We start from the raw sequence: 18,802 nt of genomic DNA, 5'->3' as shown, positions 1-18,802 counted from the left end.
ATTGAATCCCTTATCACATAATTGACTAATACTCAAGAGATTATGCTTTAATCCATTCACATATAACGCATTTTTAATTTGTATGGAAGAGGTATTACCTATTGTACCTATACCTTCAATGTGACCTTTTGAATCATCACCAAAAGTCACTTCTCCTCTATTTTTGGCGTTAAGCTCTATGAACCGGTTTTTGTCCCCTGTCATGTGTCTCGAGCATCCACTATCAAGGTACCATGAATTTAGATTTGTTTCCCATGCCTTGTAGCAATGCTCTTTTTCCTACAAACATAGATTAATTTTTGATTTTTGGTACCCAAATTCTTTTGGGCCCATTAGGTATCCATTTGTGTAGGATATCCTTATCTTTAGTAGTAATGAGCTCTTTAGGAACCCATATACTTCTAACGTTTTTTCCATTAGAGGTTCTTTGGGGACCTCTGTGATTGTAGTTTTTAAAACTTTTTCTAACAAAGTTGGATTTTGAATTTTCTCCATTTTCAAAACGTTTTGATCCAACTTTATCAAAAGAAGCTTTAAGATCATCAATTTTCTTTTGATGATCATTATTGACCTTTGAAAGTAAATTTTGCAAATCCAAATTTTTCATTTCAAACTCTTCTAGTTTGATTTGCAAATCTTTGATTTTACTTTCAAGATCGTTGTTGGTTTTGGATATGAGTTTATTTTCATTTTTCAATTTTTAAATATCATTTTTATATTTTAAAAACAATTTCTCATAATCCGAAGCCAACCCATTATATTCCTCTAATAACTCATCATAGGATAAATCATCAAAATCAGATGAGTTAGAGGTTACCTTAGAATCTTCACCGAATGCCATCAAGCACAAGTTTTCTACTTCTTGTTCCTCTTTATCGGAACCTTCTTCATCGCTCCATGTAGCCACATAAGCCTTGTGCTTATTCTTTGATTGACCCTTTCTCTTCAATTATGGGCAATCATATTTGACATGCCTCGGCTTTTTGCATTCATAGCAAATGATTGGGTCCTTCTCTTTTGGTTCATTTTTGAGGCCTTCATTTCGTTTGAATTTTTTTCCTCGGTAAGGTCTCATCATTTTTCTGAATCGTTTGGCAAACAATGTCATTTCCTCGTCATCGTCATCTTCATTCGAATCACTCTCATCTTTTGTGGATTTGAGAGAAACTCCAATGTTTTTCTTCTTCTCCTTCTCCTTTGGTGTCTCTTCAATCTTATCGAGGTCCACCTCATCTTCAAGCATTATTTCATTAGTGAGGAGCGAACCGATTAGCTCTTCAAGAGTTAAAGACGTTAGATCCTTAGACTCGATGATTGCCATCTTCTTTGATTGCCATGATTTTGGAAGGGAGTAAACTAACTTCCTCACAAGCATTTCATTTGAAATGATCTCTCCATATGATTTGAGACCATTGACAATCGTTGAGAATCTATCCGTCATAGCTTTGATATCTTCATTTAGTTTCATCCTGAAATTTTCATAGCTATGCGTTAGAATACTAATTTTAGATTTCTTTACCTCATCGGTACCTTCATGAGTGACTTGAAGTTTGTCCCATATTTTTTTGGCGGTTGTACAAGATGAAACTCTTTCGTATTCATCTGGTCCAATAGCACAAAATATGATATGGATGGCTTTGGAGTTGAGCTGGAACATTTTTGTCTCTCATTCACTCCACAATCTTGGATGAGTGAGAGGCTTGATGTATCCTTCTTCTACGACATTCCATGCTCCCATGTCACTTGATTGAATGAAGCACATCATCCTATTTTTCCAATAGGCATAGTTAGCCTCATTGAAGAAAGGAGGCTTGTTGATGGGCATCGAATCGAGACCGGAGTCAGAGTTTGAAGTAGAGGCCATTGATGACTTTGATTATCGATGTAACTCTTCTCGAATCGACTCAAGAGGCGATTAAACCTTCAAATGAGTTAGGCTCTAATACCAATTGTTGAGTTAATCGATCGACGGAATCGGCCAAGAGGGGGTGAATTGGCAATTAAAAAATTGTGGAAGCTTTTGCAGAAAATTGAAAGTAATTAAAAAACGATTTAGAGTGGTTTGACTTTATCAACCAAAGTCTACATCCACAACCTTAGCTATCCACACTAAGGATTTTCTAACAAATTCACTAATTTGTTCTTTCTTTTGAGGCCAAAGAGATAACCTTACAACTCCCTCAAGAATATACCCCAATTCTTGAGAACACTCTTTTCTCAAAAATAAGATTACAAATTTGCAAACTTACAAGAAAAGCCTCACAAGGAAAATATGTTTGCACAATTCTAGAACAAATAAAGAACACTCAAGAATAAATACGATTGAGCACAATAAGTGTTCTTGAAAGCAAAATGAATATTGAATGAAAAATAGGCTTGAAATGCTCAAACTTGAGGTTTGATGCTTTCCCTTTGATTCTCTCTTGATTCTAGTTGCTTGATGTTTCTTGTTATTGATCAATGGCTTCTAAGCTTGCTTAAATACACCTTGAATCACTTCTGAACGTTGGGGATCATTAATGAAGTTATTGTAGCCGTTTAAGTGTGAAAACAATAAATATTTCTGCTTGGAGCGTGGGGGGAATCGGTACCCCTGATGGGGAATCGGTTCCCTAAGTGTAAAATTCAAATATTTCGACCATTAAACAGTGGGGGGAATCAGTACCCCTGGGGGGAATCGGTTCCCTCCAAGCATACTGGAATTCTCGGAGCCAAACCATTCAGGGGGAATCGGTACCCCCTTGGGGGAGAATCGGTTCCCTCTGAGCAATCTGGAATTTTTGGCTTTGAAATGGTTTGAAATATTTTGTAAAATCATTTTGAAATTATTTTTAAGATTAAAACTTAATTTTACACTTGAGTAAGGATTTAAAATGAACTTTGAAATACTTTGAGTAATATTTTGATATTTGATTTAATATATCGAATATGCTTAGAAAAATCATTTTCAAAATTAAAATTATTTTAATTTAATTTGTTATATCGAAACATCAAAATGTTTTCAACAGTTTCCTTGTTGTTGCTTTCACCATTTAGCTCCAAGATAGCTCCTAAGTTGTGGTCGAATGTACCTACACTTAAAACCTAAAGAATAAGTTAAGTACATGAACTATATTAATGTGTATAAGATAAAAGTGTGTACTATAGTATATAATAATAACTTATGCCTCACATAATGCATAAGTTATTATCATTATAGCTATAGATGTAGTAGATATATATGAATATATCTATGTTATAGCAAACGAAATAAACATCATTGTGTAGAAAGATAGAAAGTTTCTTCCCTTGAAAGGTTGGACATGCAAAGTTAAACATGATGATGAATTGGATCACATCATTAACATTGTAAATTTAATAGATGTTTTATTATAATATATCTCAAACTCCATAAATTAAGTGATTGATAACTTCAAATCATTAAATTGTCGTCGTTCGACACCATTTTTGACCAATAGTAATATCATTCGAATTTTATTTTCTAAATCGAATCTAAAATATTATAAACATGACAAACCTATTCCAAACCATTAGATAGTTCAATTTGTCTACAAGAAAAAAAAACTCGATCCATAATGTAAAAAACATACTTGTAGGCCAAATAAGAAATATTATTAAATTCTTTCATAATGAGTTCTATGTGCACGATAGCAAATGATATAGATTTTAAAATAATTCTTTAACATTTGTATTTTTCAAAAAATTACTCGCCAATAATACTTAAAACTTCAACAACTAATTGTTTATATATATAAGGTAAGGCGTCTCTGACTATAGAATACTACTTTGTTGAGTCTCTAATTATTAAAAGTTACAATATAATCCTTTAACTATGGAGTGTTGCTTTATTGAGTCCATCAACTATTAAAAGTTACAAAAAGTTCATTTTATTATTCATGTGTTCTAAACTCATCATTTCCTGTTAAAAAATTGACAATTGTCTGAGTTAGACGATAACTTGTTGACCGGGATATGATAATCATTTGAGATTATATGATCAGGTTTTATCATATTCCAGTACGCATGTTAACGTGCAGCTCAGGTTGTCGTTTATTTTTTAACGTAAAAGGTCAAGTTTGAAATATATGAATAATTAGGTGACTATTTTGTAACTTTTAATAGTTAGGGGACTTAACAGAAAATATCCTACAATCGAATAACTATATTATAATTTTTAATAATCAAAGACTCGACAAAGCAACGCTGGAGCCATTGTACTTTACCCATATATATTGGTCCACTTCTTTGAAAACTTGTAATTGGGCCACAAAACGGTGATATGTGTTTTGATTTGGATCATGGCTTCAATCCGTAGTTATTAGAAAAATAAAATTAAAAATTTAAAGATAAACAATACTTAAATTATTATTTTTATATGTTTTTATACTTAAAATTTATTTTTTAAAATTATTCTTAATGTTTAATTTATTTTTCATTTTTGATACCTATTGTTAAAAAATTAATAGAACTGCCTATGTATCATTTTTTAATTTTTTAACGATGACATGATATAACCTTGTGATAACACGTCAACATCACCATTAAATTTTTAATGGCAGTGTACCAAAATAAAACTTAAACTAAATATTAGATATAAATTTGAAAAGAATTAAAGTTTTGGGAACAATATGAAATAAAACTAATAGTTTAGGCAGTTAAGTATGTAGTTTACCCAAAACTTAAAAAGGCACTTAGCCTCTTCGATGTATTGCAAAGATAATGAACGCAAAACCCTAATATACTATTCCACCTGAGATAGCCGTTTCGATAGGTAACCGAATCTCTGTATATCTTTTTCTCTAAGCTTCCTTCACTCTTTTACGTGTTGCAATATATTTGGATATGTTTGTATTTGATTCGTGGTTGTTTGGTTTATATGGATATGGTTTTGCATTACGATGTTTTTATGTTCTAAATTCCATTTTCTGTTTTTCTAAGCCCATTTTTCATTTCATTTGCAGTAAAACTGTGATGTCATATAATTACAGATCTTTGTCTTGAGATATTTGGAGATTAGCATGTGCCATCCTTTTGCCTTTGATTAATTGCTGTTGCTGCTAAATTTTATGAAATTTTAGAGGTTTATGAAGATCAGTTACTTAAAAAGTGTTTTGAGTCCTTAGTTCAATATATATGTACACCTGTTCAATCCATGAACTGAAATCTGAATGATCTGTGATTGGATTTGAAAGATTATTGGAACATTCATGACTGTGGCATGAGCTCTGATTATTAAAAAACTGTGGCATGAGCTCTGATTATTAAAAAGTTTTTATTTCACTTTCGTTGCTATTTTTTAGAAAACGAGCAAGAGAGTCCATTTTGTGAGGAACTTGATCAGGGAAGTTGCTGGTTTTGCACCATACGAAAAGGGGATCACTGAGCTTTTGAAAGTCAGTAAGGAAAAGCTGGGAACTTACGAAAGGGCGAAGAAGAGGTGAGAGGAGATGTCCAGTGTTCTCCGCAAGATGAGGTAATAACTTATATTCAAGGATGGACAACTCTTCTATCGAATTATGTTTCGGACGAGCATTTGCTATCCGAAAATGGTACGAGTAAATCGTATTCCTTGGTGTGATGTTCCTTGCAAGTGCTCATCTTATCTGCAAATGAGATACCTTCAACACTTGAAGGGCTGCAAGTGCCTGACCCTGGACCTGATCAACAACTGCAGGAACCAAAACCTTTCCTGGATGCACCTGTAGAGCTGCAGAACCTACAGATGAAGCAGGTATGCCAGAAGGGGAGAAGGAACTCCTAGGATTTGGAGATCCAAAAACTGGTATGCTATCATTTATCGCTTCATAATCATTTTTGCTTTGCTTATTTTTGGGATGTGCTGGTGCTGAAGCATAATTTTTTTTAAGAAGACTCGCTCTCATTAAAGTTCTTCCTTTCTAGAGATGAAATCTTCATTTCAACAGAAAACTGCAACATTTTTCTACTCTCAAGGTTTCCTTCAGTTGGAGATGATTCAATCATTTTTAGATTGTCTTGTCTACGTGTACAGACTGAGTTTCTAAAACTGGTTCTAAATCAGGACTAAATGAGAAGTTCACAATCACAGGCTGATTGGCTGAACTAGAGCTAGGACTAAAACTAGAAGAAGAATCAACTGAGATATCGGAATTCCCTTTTCCTTCTGATCCAAGCTTTCCTTCGTTGATATCTTTGTCTAGGTTTATTTGGTCAGACAAGTTAGAAGTTGCCTCAGGTGAACCAATGTCAAGATTGCTATATGATGCTCTAGGATTTGGTGCAGCAAAAGAGCTACCGAAAACTTCAGATTCGGGCAAATTAGGTGATATTGGAGTTTTGTCCATGCCAATTGGCATTCTATCCAAAGCTGAAACATTTCCCAAGTCTTCTTGAATTGGAGCAGTGCTAGCGGCACGGTTTCCATTAGATGTGTCTACTAAGTGGGACTCGTTATCGTTTTCAAGTTTATTATCAGTAAAAGTGCCATTAAATTCTGAAGGTGACAAAAGATCCTTATGTATACCTTTCTCATTCTCATTATTTTCAACCTAATCACTCTCAGTATCAGAGGCTAACAGAATTTCCCGTTGACCTTTTAATGGTTCCAACTGCAGTTTTGGCCCTGTTGTAAAAAAATTACAATAATAGTCTTTCATCTCAACGGTTAGCGTCAATTCCATCTAAATTGTCTAAAGTAATATCTTATAAACCGATACAAGACCATGATAAATTAGAACGTGGTGCAGCTAAAATTAGACCATGATAAATTAGAAGTGCTCTGATTACAAAGGGCCATTGCTGCAAAGGAAAGCCCTGCTACCACAAGTCCAGCTGTTCCAGCACCTATAATTCCTGAAAGCAAACTACGTACAAATTCTTAAACATAATTCAAGAACTTAATTTGACAATTTAAAATCAGATTCGAATTGTATATATAATGTTCATCCCTTTTTCCTTTGAAATAACAAAAAGATACAACTTCCATTATTTTCTACCAACTCTTGAAAACAAAGCAGAGCAATATTCGATCAAAGAACAATGGTTGGTGCAAAATATAATATATTTGTACCTCCAAATAGAGATGAACATTTGTCGGATTTCAATACGATCCGGATCGGTTTTTATCCGATCCGGTTTTTTCTCATAGAAAAAAAACCCGTTTATAAAATAATCGGTTCGGTTTTTAACCGGTTTGGAGGGCTGGATATCCTAACCGGTGTAACCGGTTTCGGTTTTAAAAAAACCGGTTTTTTTAAAAACCCGGTTATAAAAAAACCGATTTTAATATTCCAGATTGCTCATAGGGAACCGATTCCCCCCCAAGGGGGTACCGATTCCTCATTGAATGGTTTGGCTCCGAGATTTCCAGAATGCTCGGATGGAACCGATTCCCCCATAGGGGGTACCGATTCCCCCTATTCAACGGTCGAAATATTTGGATTTTACACTTAGGGAACCGATTCCCTATGAGAGGAAACCGATTCCCTATGAGAGGGTACCGATTCCCCCACGCTCCAAGCATTTTTATTAAATGTTTTCACACTTAAACGGCTATATTATCTTCATTAATTATCACTAACGTTCAGAAGTGATTCAAGGTGTATTTAAGCAAGCTTAGAAGCCATTGATCAAAGACAAGAAACATCAAGCAACTAGAATCAAGAGAGAATCAAAGAGAAAGCATCAAACCTCAAGTTCGATAAATTCAAATACTTAATTGAAATACTTAATTAACTCAACATAATTGAAATACTTAAATACTTCCAAGTTTGATAAATTCAAATACTTAAAAACTTCCAAGTTCGATAAATTCAAATACTTAAAAACTTCAAGTTCGATAATTGAAACAAAGTTTACGATAATTGAAATAAAGTTATAAACTACATTGCCATCTCTTCTTCATCATCTTCGCCTTCTTCGTTTGGAGGGGATATTCCAAGTTCGACTTCTTCAATGTGTAAGTTTGCTTCCAAATCGGCATCAATTGCATCTTCTAGGGTGGTGATATGTTGCTTATGAGCCGCTCCATCCAAATAATCCTTTAAACAAATGCATACTTCCACCGACTCGGGACTTAGTCTTGATCTCCGTTGCGATATAACCTGCCACTAACAGAAAAGCGGATTCCGAAGCTACCGTAGAAGCTTGGACGGTTAGTAAATCACGGGCCATGGCGGCTAGAATCGGAAATTGTGCTTCCTTTTCTTTCCACCAAGCCAAAATATCCAAAGTTTCAAACTCTTCAAATGTCATTTTTGATAGAAAATCGCATGACATGTAATTTCCCAACTCGCTACTTGGGGTGGTAGTACGTGATCGTTGGATTGGGAATTTACAAGAGTGTTAAAAAGATTCAAATTATGTTACTTGGACGTCTACTAGATGATTCCGCATTCATTCTCATTTGATCGTGTATTACACTACTTGATCCGTATTTAGTTAAATAAAATGCAAACATGTCTCGAAAACATTTGTTAAAATAATTTATTTGATTTTGGACAAAGTTGGGTTCATCATCGGTTAGATTAAAAGCAAACGCAATTTGTTTAATTAGTGTTTCAACCCCACCAACATTTAACGTTGGGTTTAAAGCGGCGACACAAGTAAAAATGGGGGGAATCTCCTTAAAATATTTTAAAAGTTTTTCCTCATTGCAAAGCCAATTTCTTAAAAACTTCGGTTTCAAATTCAAAGTCATTTAGTCAGGTAGCCAACAAAAATATTTGATTAAGAACCAACGGGCTAGTAGGGTAATAAACACCGGAAAAAAAGTTGTTGCATTTTTAAAAACCTCAAGCAAATCGGTTATTTTGGCTATAGTTTCCCAACTCGAATCCGGATAAATGTTTGGGACATGACCCCTCTCGAAAAGCCGATCGTGAAATGTTTGCAATGTTTTCCTTTGCCTTAAGGCAGTATGCATCATCATCCAAGTTGAGTTCCAACGAGTTGGACAATCCAAATTAGGACCCAAAGTTTTTTATTAACGGACTTACAAAAATCGTTATAATCATTTAGTCTTTTGTTGTTGTTACAAAGAACCGATTTATCATTGTTTTAAATTCTAATCTAATCGGCTCAATAACCTCCAAACCGGCTTGCACGGATAAATTAATTATGTGTGCAACGCAACGGGTATGAAAAAATGCACCGTCTAAAATCGGTGAAAGTAATATTTTCAATCTTGGAACCGCGTTTGTATTATTTGATGCATTATCAAATGATATAGAAAAAACTTTATTTTCTAATTTATAAAGACAAATTACCCTTTTTAAAAGTGTAAATAAATTAGCACCGGTATGCGGCTCACCGAATAATTCAAACGCGATTGTTCTTTTCATCATTTGCCAATTATCTTGATTTACCCAATGTGACGTAACGGCTAAAAAAGAATTTCCGGTATTATGAGGGGAACTCCAAACGTCACATGTAAGCGACACACCATAACGGTGTTCTTAGAATCCTAAAATCATTTTTTCCCTCGCCGTACGCCACATTTTTATAGCATCTCTTCTAAGGGTAGTACGACTTACTTGAGTATAACGTGGTTGCATTAGTTGTTGAATTGTTATCGTGAAATCTTCATCATCAAAGTGGTCGAACGGCAATGCTTTTGTAATCACGAACTTTGTAAACGCTTCTCGTAATTTTTTGTTGTCGTAAACAAAAACACCACATTGCGGTGTAAGATTCGATTGACTAGGATCCGATCTTGAGCGAAGTGCCTTGCATGATTTTGTCAAATGGTTCTTCAACGTTGTGTTTCCTTCCGATGTAAGAAACTTTAGACAAAGTTTACAATGCGCCCCTCCTCGAGCCATTTGACATCTCACATAAATCGTAGTGATCCCAAATGTCTTTGTTTCGAGTGTGTTCGTTCACTCTCACGACTTCAAGGTTTCCCCCGACGAAAGATTCAGCCGTGTTACTCATGATGAACACAAAATTACAAAAATAAGATTTGAGAGATGTTTAAGTGTTGTGTAATAAGATTTGAGAAATTTGTAATCAACCAAATACATTCCCAACCTATTTATACATGTTTAGGGTGGTAAAATGGTAATTTTTTTAAAGGAAAAAACGGTCAAAAACGGTCACAAAACCCCCCAACGGCTATATTAACGGCTAGTTTTTTAAACCCAGACCGATTTTTTTCCGGATAAAAACTGGTTTTTTAACCGGTAAAAAAATCGGTCTAGGTTTTTTTCTCCAAACCGGTTAAAATAACCGGTTTAAAAAAAATCTGATCCGATTAAAAAAAAACCGATTTTTCCCAAATCCGATTTCGGATATTTTTTTCGTAAAATCGGATATTCGGATTTTTTGTGCACCCCTACCTCCAAACCATTCGTTCCTTTTAAAGTGAAGGGGATCTTCGACATGCTCCGCGTCGAACCATCCGGAAAAGGAATCCTCCGCAGTCCCAGCCGTGGAATCGGCCACAATCCGCGAAGCACCGTTAGGGCTTCATCGTGGGCGCCTCAACGAGAACGGCACGTGAGTCCGAGGAATGAGCCAGGCGGAGCTGGGAGAGCTCGGCGACCTCGTGGCAGTCGAAGAACCCATCACCAAAAACATTAAAAAAGGGAAAAAAAAATTGCTCGCCCAACTAAAAAAGTGGAGAATTGAATTGAAAACGAATGATGAAATTCTTACTTGCGATAACTTTAATATAATATTAAGAAAATGTGTTATTGATTTTGTTATTATGTTTTTAATAAAATTGATAAAATATTACTGAAAATATTATTATCTCCATCGATTTTGTTATTATTGAGTGTTTTATCGATTTTGTTAACATATCTGGTAAAGTAGTACTAGTTTTATTATTATTGGTTTTTTTATCGGAAATATTAAAAAACATTAATATTTTATGTAGAAATAGTAATATTTTCGATAATTTTTTATCGATTTTGTTAAAAAAAATAATAAAACCGATAACATTTTTTTTTAATCGTATATTAAAACTGTCGTACGGTAGAATGATTCATTTTGGTTATCATTGTTTATATATTCGATGAGTACCGAAGTTTTAAGTTTCATTAATCTCCGTTCCTTAACTTCTATTTCTCGTCTAAATCAAACCGTACTACCCGGAGAATCAACTTTACTTGTCTGTAAGAAAATGATTTTCTTTGTAATAAAACTAATTTGTATTTATTATTATTTTTGAGTTATTTAATTAAATTTTTAACTCTTTTTCTTATTCGATACATTTTCATTGATTGTTACTTGTAATTATCACATAGAATAACAAGTAGACTATATGATATTATTATAATTTATTCTACTCTGATTTTGTTGTATTTTTACTTCATTCAATAAAACTAATTAGTAGTATTAATTAAAAATAGATCAAGACATGTTATCAATATTTAAATGCTAGAATTAACTCAGGACACGTTATTTTAGCAATCAAAGTGATAGTTGTTATCTCTATAAGTATCGAATTTAAGTATATTGTATATCAAATGTGTTTGAACATTCACGTCATTAGAATCTTTCAAATAGATAGTTCCTTATAAATCACTCTAAGATGAAACTATTTAAAGACTTTTTTTATTAATTTCATCAAACTCTAAGGTAGACCTAAAGGGGTTGAACAATGAGAGGGAACCCATAGGTAGGCCAAAGAGAAAGCAAATAAGAGGGTGAATGGCGATAGTTTGGTGAAAGGGAGAAGGAAAAGGTGGAGAGCATAAGGGTTAAGACAACTTTGTATTCCGTGCATGTCCAATTCCTTCCAACACACATCCTCCCCCCAAACCCGAATGGCATGAACCCCATCTTGTGCTTGCACCCGCCGTACACAAACAATGAGAGGGAACCCATAGTAGGCCAAAGAGAAAGCAAATAAGAGGGTGAATGGCGATAGTTTGGTGAAAGGGAGAAGGAAAAGGTGGAGAGCATAAGGTTAAGACAACTTTGTATTCCGTGCATGTCCAATTCCTTCCAACACACATCCTCCCCCCAAACCCGAATGGCATGAACCCCATCTTGTGCTTGCACCCGCCGTACACATGATCGTCTCTAAATCTCTCCGGCCGGAACTCGTTAACGTCGTTGCCCCATAGAGCCGGATCATGGTGCATGGCGACCGTGTCGACCCAAATGTTGATTCCTTTAGGGATAAGGACATCGTCCACCTTTATATCTTCTCTTGCTTGCCTTTGTGCATTTGGGGCTGGTGAGTAGAGTCTTAGTACCTCCATCACCAATCCCATCTGCAAATCATTTATCCTTAGCTATAAAAATTGAAGGATGAAACTGACACAAAAAATAATAAAATTTTCAAAGTAAAGGTTTATCAAAATAGAGAAATTAAATATTAGTTGTTATGCATTTATCTTATATCATAGGATGATTTGACACACTAATTTATAGATTTTTTTAACTAATCACTGTATCAAATCTATTGATCGACTAATCCAGATTAGGTTTTGGAGAAGTCTATTATGGGAATAACTCTCCTAAATAGGGATGGACATGGGTCGGGTTAGATTTTCAACCAACCCAACCTGATTCGAAAAATAAACCTCCTCTATCCGAACCTAACCTGACCATACCTGAAATAAATATATTTATAAAAAAATATTAATTTTATTCAATAAAATAGGATCTAATTGAAAAAAAAATAATATGATGAAGAAGAGTATTATTACAATTATCCCTACATGTATAAGATATAATAATATTATTTTTTTAGTCAAATCAAATATTTTCACCCTTAATGTGAACACAATCCGGCCCAAACTTCTCTTTTATAAAATCTGACTCAAACCTGATTTTTTTATAAAAAATTAAAGAGTTGGCCCACTCAATTCAGATCGAGTTCAAAACCCGTAAAGTTCGGCTCATATGCCCAACTGCACACCAATACTCTAAACCAAGTTTGCACCATTAAAAAACAACAAGGTTCGCCCTCCTTACCTTATTTAAAGTATTGGTGTCTTATCCCACTAAAGTAAATAGGTGCTGGTATCTATGGAATATAGAGAGAGAGAGAGTAAAAAAGAAAAGTGGTCTAAATCAATAATTGATTTACCCTGTTTAAGTCCGCAAGTTTTGAGAAATGGATGTCACCATCTCCAAAAACTTGTGTAATTTCGTCCCTCAATAAGGTTTGCCATTGTGGATGCATGGCCAAAAGCAGCAACGTCCATGTGAGTAACAGTGCAGTGGTTTCATGGCCACCGAAGAAGAAAGTCTTGCACTCGTCAATAACCTACCTTCCGCTAAACCTCTTCCCTTCCATCATGTACCCGACCAAGTACGCCTCATCCAAACACTTGTTCTTCTTCTTCTTCCCAACATGATCTTCTATGACCGACATGAATAGCTGGTCGATTTCCTTACCAAGTTTTTTGGCTTCCAAGATTTTCTCGGGAAAAAGCCACCTGCTGAAAGGAACACCCACATAGCGGTTGGAGTTAAAGAGCGTGATCTGCATGGCTTTCAGTTTCTCAAACACTTGACTCCCGTTTCCGCAACTCAACCCGAAGGTTGCCCTAGCAATGATCTCCCCCGCCATTGTTGAGATATCTCTTTCGACGTCGATCTCCGGTTTACCGGAATTTATTAGGGTTGTCCACCTTCGGAGCATCTTTGTGGCCGGTTCCACCATCAAGCTTACCATGGCCTTCATGTTGGGTGGAGAGAATGCAGGAGAAATAACATGGCGATGGCGAACCCAATCATCTCCTTCAACCATCACCAATCCACTCCCGAACATAGGCTTCCTATCGTGTTTGAACACATTGGGTTTTCCCCAGAATTTTCCCTGTACTTTCGATGACATCTTCTTAAGGAAATCGGGTTCTGCAATATACAAAAATGGCTCAGTTCCCAGCCAGTAGATGAACACTTTTCCTGCAAAACAAACACACACACAAAAAATCAAGGATTCTCATTATATACGAGATTGATCAAAAGAAGCTAAAGATGAGTTACCATGAGATTTTTGCCACCGGGAGAAGTGAGGGAACACAGTGGAGTGTATATCATGGGAGATAGTTGAAGAAGAAGAAGAGTCATCTTTCATATTCTTCTTACTAACGGTTTTCATGTCTCTAATATTTCCCAGAGGAAAAGTTGGGGTCGGACCCCCAAACACATTCTTTCCCAGCTTATCGTAAACAAGGATGGGCAGAATCCAGCAAGAGAATAACATTCTCAAGAACAAATAGAGAGAAAAAGCCACAATGAGTGAACTGAAAAAAGCTTGGAACAGCTTCAAAAACTCCATTAAAATGTATGTGAGCTCTCTCGATATGTGATGATCGTAGGGCTTTTGTACAAGAGGGGACATGTGGGAGTGGGTTAACTATTTGGTGTTGAATCTTATTAAAAAAAGGATCAGCCACTGTAATGTGTTTTCTCGTCTTTTTCTTGTCTTATATAAACAATTACTTGCAGTTGCGTTACATTTTTCTATCTATTAAAGCCTCGGTCATGAAAAATTATTAAGGGATCCGGTTGATAATGTTATCTGTTATTTTAATTAATTAAATTTATTTATTTAATTGTTTAAAAGTAAATTTTTTATTTTTTCTTAAATATAAATAAAATGTGAGTAACTATCTAAAAATTACTTTAAAATATATTAATTTTATTAGTTAAGACTATAGATGACGTGATAAATCGATTTTATCAAATTATATCTCTTTGGTCATAGCCTCGTATGTAAGTATCTGATGTGAAACACCGCTTCTAGCTTCTTTTGCATTCCACCAATAGGTACTCTCCATGTCGTATACTTTCAAAGTGTCCACATACGTTTCACTTTTTTGAGTTCTTTGTACGAATCAAATTATTTAAGTAATTAAGGATTATTATTATATTTTGAAGTCTCAACTTTAACCTATATATATATATATATATATATATTAAATGATTAAAGATTTTTTTTTTTGAATAGATACTATATTTTATTTATTTTGTTTTATTTTTTAAAGGAAAAATCTCAATTTTAAAGTAAAATCCTTATTGCACTGGGTAATTTATCTTTCACAAAAATCGGTGTACTTATCAAGACAAAATTAGGAACGCTAAACTTATTTGATAAAATAGAACAACTCAAAATTTATTTTGCAAATTATAATAAATGTCATAGTATAATTGGAATTCATCATGTTTATTTTACGAACTCTCCTAAAAACTAATTTTTATATTGACCCACGGAGTGTGGGCTCAACAGACCAAATAATTTTTCATTTAATTTATTAGAATTCGTGATATCAACATGATAAGCTTAAAAAAATAATTTTTTTATCGTTGATGATTTTTTTTATAAAATTTTATATTTTTTTAAAAAAATAAGAAAAACCGTCATTAATATAATAATCAATGCAGCAGATTTTCAATTAACTTGAGAATTAACGACTAAACAAATATCTAGCATACTAAATGTTCTAACAAACTAAATTAAAAAAAAATAGAAATCTGCGTGTACTTGTTAATGCGTAGTTAATTATAAATTATTAATGGTAAAAATGATATTTTAGATCTCATACTATTGATTTGACGAGTTCTACTAATGTTTTTTTATTATGATAAATACCCTCAATCATTTAACAATAAACGTTCAATCACCCTGCTATTATAACAGCTAGTGCTTAAATCTGTGACCTTTAAAAACAACAACAATTCATTTTGTAGACATCAATTTATTTTATTTTATTTTATTTTAAAATTTATTATTATTATTATTATTATTATTATTATTATTAATATATATTATTTATTAATATTACAAAACCCAAATTGAGGCCCAATTATAAACTTGGTGGCCCATATCCAGAAGCTCAATGGAAACCCTAAACCAGATTAGGGTTTTCCTCTTCTCCCAGCCGCCTCAGCTTGCCACCGTTGGATCTGGCAAGATCCAACGGTCCAGAAATACCCACAAGGAACCCTAGGGTATCATAACCCTAGGGACAGTCCCAGCTGCCAGTGCCACGCCACGGCGCCGCCGCCTCGTTGAAGAATCCAGAAGCTTTGCTGCTTCAACCCGCCGCCCACGTCGCAAGCTCTAGGGTGAGTCACCACATAGCTCGGTGACTCACCGACTCCACCTTTCGGACCGGTCCGAGACAGACGCCGGTGATGGCTATAAAGCCATCACCCAACCTGCAAAGAAAAGGGACCCCCAGCAAAAAACAGAGAACAAAAAAAAAGGGAAAGAAAGAAGCTTACCGAGGAGCCACGACCGCCGACCTCACCAAAACCTTCGAAAAACCGAAGGTATATTTCTTAGATTTGCTCCGATCGGGAGCCGTTTAAAAAAAGACCATCTCGAACCGTCATTAGGACGGTCCGATCTATGTTTTAGTATAAAAAAAATTTTATTCCGGCCATCGAAGCGAGAAACGAGAAGCGAGAAGCGAGCAGCTGCCGGCCGGATAGCTTCTCTCTGTTTTAGAGAGAAGCGAGAGAATTTTCTCTCTCTCAGAGAAGAGAGAGAGAGGAAGAATGAGAAATGAAGCTGGCCCTTCGGGCCAGCTGATTTTGGCTTTAAATAGCCCTTCCCGAACGACGTCGTTTCGGGGAGGCTATTTGTGTAATTAATAATAGTTAAATCCTTTTCCAGTCAGCCTAATTTGTAAACTTTACATTTTAGTCACTAATCAATTTATAATCCTTTTAATTCGGTTCTTTAATGTTAATTTTATTTATTTTAGTCCTTTGTATTAAAATAATATATTTAGGTAAATAGATTTAGTCCTATAATTTTAATAATTAATATTTTAATCTGAATAGTATGTTTTAATTTATTTTATTCTAATATCTGAATTTTATATAATTTTATTTTAGTCACTAAATTAATAAATAAGAAAATAGCATGTTTAATCCCTATAATTTTGATTAATTATGAATTAGGTATTTAATTTTAATTTTACTATAATTTAGTCACTAATTTTAAATCTTTTCATTTATTTTACTGCTTTAAAATATATTTTCTAATTGTATTTTTATGGTTTTAATTTTACTTGTTTATATATTTAAATATTTTTATTATTATTATGTAGTCATAAATATATATACATAAATAATATTTATATTTTTTTTAATAAATTATTTTTAACATTTATTTGTCAATATCAAGAAAAGGGCGTCTTAATACACTGTATGTCCTATTCTGGTATTTTAAAATTAAATATTATAAAAAATTATTATTTAATTTTATTCAAATTAATATTTATTAATATCAAAGAAAAGAGCTGTCTTAAGGCACCTAGAAGTCATTTTCCGATATTTTTTAATTTTGAAATAATAGGATTATAAATTAAATATATATTAAATTTTTAAATTTTTAATAATAGAGACAATTTATAATTAAAAAGTACCAATTTTGGGCGTTGTAGGGGTGCTAATCCTTCCATAAACGTAACCGACCACGAATCCCTTTTTATTATTAAAGAACGAATTTTTGGTTATAAACGCAGATCAGTTCATTTTTTAATTGATGTTTTCTTAAAACTCTTTTAAAAAAATAATTTTTAGGTATTCGACCTACCTGACCCAAAAGGCCGATGGCGACTCCTAAATTATTTACAAAAACCATTTATTCACATCAATTTTCCCGCCAAATAAATATTTCGTACCCGGACGAAAACCGGTTACGACAGCTTGGCGACTCCGCTGGGGACCTGGTTAAACTTTTAAAAATCAATTATAAATTGTCTCTATTAATTATAAATTAAAATTTCATATATTCAATTTATAATTCTTTTTTTATATATACTATTATTTTTATAGTATTTTATATATTATTAATATTTCATTTTTATTTGCAAGTATTTTATTTCATTATTTATTTTCTGTCAGAGGTTTGAACATTTCTCCTCACACACAATACTTGCATTGCATAACATAAGCTCTATAATTGAGTTTGTCCCTTTAAGTGGGAGTGAAAGCGACGTCTTCGTGAGAATTTATTCTCCGTGTCAGACCTAGCAAGTAACTTTCGGGTTCATATGCTCTATGTCTTCGTGAGAATTTATTCTCCGTGTCAGGCATAGAGAAATGTATCCCCTCGAATTGAACTCGATCCATTTAGTCTGTGATGGACTAGATGAGGGTTAGCAACCCAAGGGGGAACTAACAAGGACAATTCGGTACCTTTATTCTTAGATCTGAAACCTTGCATAATAAACCCTAGAAACTCTTCCGATCTGAAGTCATGCCGAAATAGGTGTACACACAGGAGAAATGAATTCTAACTTTCCTTTTAATTAATTTATTTATTTTCTTACTGATTAAATTACATGTGAATTTAAATTATTTAAAGCATGTTTAAATAAAGATATTTAGGTATATATTATTGTTAAATTTCTTTATTATGTAAACTATTCATTCTTTTTGTGTGTTCTTTATTTTTTTCTTTGCATAGCATCATACAGGATAAAAGGAATTGATCCTCGTGTTAATTGTCTCATTGGAAAGCCTTCATCCATGGATAAAAAGTGTTCAAATCAAATAATTCTAAACTCAGAAGTAAGACAGTGGGCTGAGGACTTACAAAGACAAGGAGAGACAGTCTGCAGATGATTATGTATCAGACTTGGCTAGTTATGCTCCAGCTTCGCTAAAAAAAGACATGCAAGATTTGCGAAGCATTTGGGAAAGTTGGGACTCAAACAAAAATTGTAGTTTTATCAGACTTACGGAGACATCCCATATTTGCTCTATGTCGAAGTTGATGATTAATTACTCAGAGCCCTAATTCAATTCTGGAATCCATGGTACAATTGCTTTACTCTCAATAAGGAGACTTGGTCCCTACTATTGAAGAGTACACAACTTTGTTACATAGAAGGGGCTT

At 33.9% G+C, this 18,802-nt stretch overlaps 1 protein-coding gene across 1 annotated transcript; it reads right to left on the bottom strand.

Moving 5' to 3' along the window:
* Positions 1-13,075: 13,075 nt before the first annotated feature.
* LOC120157396 (cytochrome P450 714C3-like) lies at positions 13,076-14,253 on the bottom strand. Its single transcript, XM_039168530.1, has 2 exons — positions 13,930-14,253; positions 13,076-13,848 (listed from the first exon to the last, which is right to left on the bottom strand). The coding sequence occupies exons 1-2, from the start codon at positions 14,222-14,224 to the stop codon at positions 13,205-13,207; spliced, it is 939 nt and encodes a 312-aa protein (XP_039024461.1). The 5' UTR covers positions 14,225-14,253; the 3' UTR covers positions 13,076-13,204.
* Positions 14,254-18,802: the final 4,549 nt, after the last annotated feature.

Source organism: Hibiscus syriacus, unplaced genomic scaffold (assembly GCF_006381635.1).
Source record: "Hibiscus syriacus cultivar Baekdansim isolate YM2019G1 unplaced genomic scaffold, ASM638163v2 tig00111254_pilon, whole genome shotgun sequence".
Lineage (NCBI taxonomy): Eukaryota > Viridiplantae > Streptophyta > Magnoliopsida > Malvales > Malvaceae > Hibiscus > Hibiscus syriacus.
The sequence above is the reverse complement of the archived record's forward strand: the minus strand, read 5'-3'. Positions and strand labels throughout refer to the sequence as shown.